The 6,000-nt window shown below is 41.2% G+C and overlaps 1 protein-coding gene across 1 annotated transcript in view; it reads left to right on the forward strand.

The window, feature by feature from the left end:
- The window catches only part of LOC110135920 (uricase), a 33,272-nt gene extending 29,460 nt beyond the window's left edge, over nucleotides 1–3,812 (forward strand). The window contains exons 7-8 of the mRNA XM_020891288.2: nucleotides 862–945; nucleotides 2,836–3,812. Of these exons, the coding sequence (XP_020746947.2) occupies nucleotides 862–945; nucleotides 2,836–2,910 (159 nt within the window). The 3' untranslated portion in view covers nucleotides 2,911–3,812. The remainder of the gene's footprint in view (nucleotides 1–861; nucleotides 946–2,835) is intronic.
- The last annotated feature ends 2,188 nt before the right edge of the window (nucleotides 3,813–6,000 follow it).

Genomic DNA, 6,000 nt, shown 5'->3' on the forward strand with positions numbered 1-6,000 from the left:
GAGTCCAAGAGAGAGGATAGGGTGGGCCAGGGGTTGGGGCTGGCTCTTCCCATGCTACCAGGTCCTGGCCTGATGCTGCAAGGAGTCAGAGGATTTAAAATTTGGTCCTGGCCTTCCAGATAGTTTTGAAGGACTGAAGGATAGTTGTGAAGGACTATCTGTTAAGTTACAGAGATAGAACATATTTCTATCTCTGTATTTTAGCTTGATTCATAACTTTAAGTCTTTAAACATGTGGTATGAGTGTGTGCTAAGTCACTTCAGTTGTGTCCAACTCTTTACAACCTTATGGACCATAGCCTACCAGGTTCCTCTGTCCATGGGATTCTCCAGGCAAGAACACTGGAGTGTGTTGTCATTTCCTCCTGCAAGGGATCTTCCTGACCTAGGGATTGTACCCACGTCTCCTGCATCTCCTGCATTGGCAGGTGGGTTCTTTACCACTAGTGCCACCTTGGAAGTCCAAAACATCTGGTGTGGGGACCTCCAAATGCTGTTACTCCAGGGCCTGCAAATGTTGAGGACAGGCCTGGAGAGGAGGGTACGGACTGAGTGGGAACTGAAGAGGTTGATGGGCCGACATCTGGAAGCCAGCTGGATGCTGAACATTTCCCAGGTGTCTGACCCCAGGAGATTTTACTTTTCTGAGAAATGGATTTCATACACAGAGGGAGGGGTGAGTCCATCATTTAATAATAGTACTAGCTAGACAGAACAGTGTCAAGCAGTAGAGGAACATCAGACTGTGTCCCAGAGACAGAGGTGGAATCTGAGTAATGAGCTAATTGGAGGTTGGGGGCAAGTAGTGATAGAGACAGATTCCTAGTTTTCCAATGTAATACGTATTATTGTGGATTCCAGATAGAAGATATGGAAATCAGTCTGCCGAACATTCACTACTTTAACATAGACATGTCCAAAATGGGACTGATCAACAAGGAAGAGGTAAGAGAACTTTTAAAATATTTAAAGCACATTTCCCCTGCCTTGCCTACTTTTTAACCCTATTTGTAAACTTGGGGTGATACAACTGCCACAACTCTTTTTTTTTCCATTTTTTTTTATTAGTTGGAGGCTAATTACTTTACAATATTGTAGTGGTTTTTGTCATACATTGACATGAATCAGCCATGGATTTACAAGTATTCCCCATCCCGATCCCCCCTCCCACCTCCCTCCCCACCCCATCCCTCTGGGTCTTCCCAGTGCACCAGGCCCGAGCACTTGTCTCATGCGTTGTGGCTGTTGGGATATTTATAGTTGCAACTGTTTAGAGCCCACTTAGACTCTGGCCTTTCCGTATCTGAGGCTGGTATGCCATAGAAGTGGATGAATACTTATAGAGGAGGCTTGAAAGTTGCAGAGAGCAAAGGACAAAGAAAGAACAGAGTGTGCCCAAAGAAACAGCTCTGAGATCCACTTCTCCAAAAGGTGCCACAGAAGGTCACAATTTCATTATTTTTCCATCACAAGGCAAGGAGAAGAAAGGAAAAAGATTATCTTTTTATTTTCTTCTATCATCCCTTTTAAATAGTCAGTTTGAGTAGCATGCAATAAACACACACAAAATGAAAGAGATTTGTGTTTCTAATTGCAATTACAGCAGGCAAGATGAGGAAGTTCAGTTTTCGAAAGGAAACCCAGCCTTAGAAAAAGCACTTAACCATGGTTTGCTTTTAGACATGGCAAAAGTTCAGTGAAGGGTGTCCAGAAGGTCCTACCTCCTGGGCCTGCTGCCCCAGGAGCCTTATCAGTCACAGCCGTCTGGCCAGGTACCTTGTTTCTGTTCTGTGTGTTAGGCTCCATCACGCTCTGTACTGTGACCGCTGTGAGGGAGGCTGGGGAGCAGCGCTGGGTAAGTAAGGTCATGCTGAGGTGCCTGGCATGGCTGAAATAGGGCCCGAGTTGCAGAGGACAGTCATTGTCCATTCAGCTGGAAGGACAGGCAGCCCTGTGGACTTCACAGGATGGAGGGGACGTAGATTCCCAGAATGTCACTGTTCATTTGGATGTAAAGACTCTTTTGACAGCTTACTTTCTAAAGGGCAGAAAGGGGACATGTTCAGCAAAGATGAAACCAATGGGCCCCAAACAGAGAAAGGCTCAGGCTCATGGCTAGAGCAGTGCATAGCTCAGGAACCCCAACCTAAGCAGGAGGGTCTCCCAAGGCTCCCGATACTGCAGGCCTGCAGTGATCCTATCTCGATGGTGTTCCGATAGACCAAGGCCACTGTGTCTTTTGCTCTAAGAAGTCAGACTCAAAACTTCCTCTGGAGACCTGCAGGCAGGAAGGCCTGAGGTCCTTCGGGTCAGGCTCTGTGTAAAGGCACTCAAGGGGGTGAGCAAGCTGTCCCTATGTCTGTGTTTGCACCTTGAGGATGGCTGGTCACGCTTGGGCCCGCACCTTGAGGATGGCTGGTCACGCTTGGGCCCTCACTCAGCAAGTGCCTACAAAGGGAGGGCAACATATGAGAAGCAGGAGTCAGGACCCAAAGAAAACAGCAGAGAAGTGACTAATGCAGAGTGGAGGACAGAACTGCAAATGCACAGCTGTCTGGAGCCATTTAGCACTGGGCTAAGAGTCCTGAGGACCTCAAATGTCCCTGAGGGCATAACTGTATTATAGCATTGGACAATGATTGATGTTCAAAGTGAGTCATCAAGCAAAGGCCAAATTATGTTCACTACACTCTGTTTAAAAAAGCAGGGATATGTAATGCATCTGAGAAACATTTATATCCTGATAATTAAAAATTGTTGAAAAACTCTAATTTTCTGGAAAATCACCTCATCTCTCTTCAGTGTCTCTGAAGGTGCCCTGTGGTTTTTCTACAGGTCTTGTTACCATTAGACAATCCATATGGCAGAATTACTGGTACAGTCAAGAGGAAGCTGACTTCAAGGCTGTGACATTGTGGCCACCAGTGGGAGTCCATGCTCCATTGAGGCATTCCTTAAGCCACTTGTGATGCTGGAAATCATAGTGTATAGTCATGCAAATTTTCAACCCAGTATGTTGATTTATAGTGTTCATTTTCCTCCTAAATGAAAGAATTCTTCTATACCTAGCTCAGCAAAGTATTTTGGGATTAGTAATTAAAACATGTGTTGTGGATACAGTTTATTTCACAAATGCTGAGTAGTATTAGAATAATCATAAATCAGTATTTCATTTTAGTGGTCTTGGGCCTTCCTATCTTAGAGGAGCTTTACAATGCATTCAATAGGAAGATAATCATGAATCAATGGAGGTGTGATAACAGTTAATCTTGTGAACAAATTTAAGAAGTCAGCATTGCATTCATCCTACTGATGCTAAAACTTGCTCCTTGGCCATGCAGAAAATGTAATGATAAAGTAATATTTTGAAAAATATCACCATTGTGACTTCAATTAGACTGAATATTTGAGTTCTTAAATATGCTCTAGCATATGTATTATTGGGAGTTTATTTCTACTCTAAAAGTACTTTTGAAATTTTAATGTATTGGTTTTATGACTTTTACAGCCCTTAAAGAATGTTTAGTACACACTGAGGCATTGTAAAAAAGTGTAAATTGTTTTTCTTTGAATAATGTATCACTTTTGCACAGAGTCACATTTAATAAATGGTAAGTCATTCCCCAGGTGGCTGAATATACATATATAAAGAAGACTGAATACTATATGTATGAATATATCAGCAGTGATGATTTCTGGATGGTGGGATTATGAGTGATTTTTATATTTTGTCTTTTGATTGAATCTTCTAGATATGAACATTTATTACTTTTATAATCAGAGAAATAAATATAATTGATGATTTAAAGATATGTGTGTATTTGAATGGTGGTTATCTTTACATCAGTAAACTAACACTACTGTTGTACATACACCATAAATCTTCATAAACTGGAATTTTAGAAACCCATGACTGAAAGTTGTTTATATGAACATCCTAGATAACCTTCCTCCATTAAAAAATTTTCATCCTGCTTATTTAACTTAAAGGCAGAGTATATCACATGAAATGCAGGTATATTGTCACCCTGCTTATTTAACTTAAATGCAGAGTACATCATACGAAATACCAGGCTGGATGAAGCATAAGCTGGAATAAAGATTGCCAGGAGAAATATCAATAAACTCAGATATGCAGATGACACCACCCTAATGGCAAAAAGCAAAGAGGGATTAAAGAGCCTTTTGATGAAGGTGAAAGAGCAGAGTGAAAAAGCTGACTTAAAACTCAACATTTAGAAAACTAAGATCATGGCATCTATTCCCATCACTTCATGGCAAATGGATGGGGAAACAATGCAAACAGTGACAGCCTTTATTTTCTTGAGCTCTAAAATCACTGTGGATGGTGACTGCAGCCATGAAATTAAAAGACGCTTGCTCCTTAGAAGAAAAGCTATGACAAAACTAGACAGCATATTAAAAAGCAGAGACATTACTTTGCCAACAAAGGTCTGTCTAGTCAAAGCTATGGTTTTTCCAGTAGTCATGTGTGGATGTGCAAGCTGGACCATAAAGAAAGCTGTGCACCAAAGAATTGATGCCTGTAGACTGTGGTGCTGGAGAAGACACTTGAGAGTCCCCTTGGACAGCAAGGAGCTCAAACAAGTCAATCCTAAAGGAAATCAACCCTGAATATTCATTGGAAAAATTGATGCTGAAGCTGAAGCTACAATACTTTGATCACCTGATGTGAAGAGCTGACTCATTTGAAAAGACCTGGATGGGAAAGATTGAAGGTAGGAGGAGAAGGGGATGATAGAGGATGAGATGGTTGAATGACATCACCGACTCAATGGACATGGGTTTGAGCAAACTCCAGGAAATTGTGAAGGACAGGGAAGCCTGGTGTGCTGCAGTCCATGGGGTCACAAAGAGGTGGACATAACTGAGCAACTGAACCACAATGATTAGAAATCTCCATTTATTTAAATTTTTTGTCTCCCTTTTCATTAATACATACTCATGAGTACTTAGTATTATTTGACAATTCTGCATTCACTTTTATAATACTATTACTTAACGTGCCATGTTTGATTGCACAATCTCACTTAAATCCTGACCCCATCTCTTACTAGCTCTGTGACAAGTTTCTGCATTTGTAAAATGGAGGTGAACATATAGAACCTACCTCAAGTTTTTTTGAGGATTAAATTAATAGTCTGTAAAGAACTATGGTAGTAGGGGGGCTTCCAAGGTGGTGGAGTGGTAGAGTCTACCTGCCAAAGCAGGAGACGCAAGAGACAAGGGTTCGATTCCTGAGTTGGGAAGATCCCCTGGAGGAGGAAATGGCAACCCACTCCAATATTCTTGCCTGGAAAATTTCATGGACAGAGGAACCTGGCAGGCTACAGTCTATGAGGCCACAGTCGGACATATCTGAGCGACTGAGCACATGGTAGTTTTTATACCTGACACATAAATTTCTGTATGTGTTTGTTAAATGAAAAATCCTGCCTTCTTTTCATTTGTTTTTAGACCTACATGGAAAGTTATCATTGGACTTTGTGGGTGAGATGAAAGATGGGAGGTCTGAGAGCAGCAAATTCTAGAAGGTGCTGCAGGTCATTCTCAAGCTGCTGCTGCTTAATGAAGAACACGAGATAAGAAGGATGCAGTACGCTGACATAGAAAGTTTTGGCTGTATTGATTACTCCTGTTACAAAATGTGCTTCTACATCATGTAACTTGCATGGCCAAATGGCTAGTACATTTTATTCCTCTGCTAATTTGATAATTCTGTGCAAAGAGGAATTTAGATTCTAACATGATTTTGCCTTAAAAAAGAAAAAAACCTTAATTAGTTCCATTTTACTCAATGGTAATATAAATCTTAGAAATACTATATTTGTTTCAGAGAAGAGCAGAATTCTTAGAAATCGTAGTTTACTTTATTCATATATGCCTTTATTGTAATGAGTTGCAAAGGAACTATTGGAGGTTATATCCCAGGTGTGTGGCAGGAAAGTCTGTAGTCTGTGAAAATTTCAAGGACCAATT

The sequence above is a fragment of the Odocoileus virginianus genome, chromosome 5, assembly GCF_023699985.2.
Source record: "Odocoileus virginianus isolate 20LAN1187 ecotype Illinois chromosome 5, Ovbor_1.2, whole genome shotgun sequence".
NCBI lineage: Eukaryota > Metazoa > Chordata > Mammalia > Artiodactyla > Cervidae > Odocoileus > Odocoileus virginianus.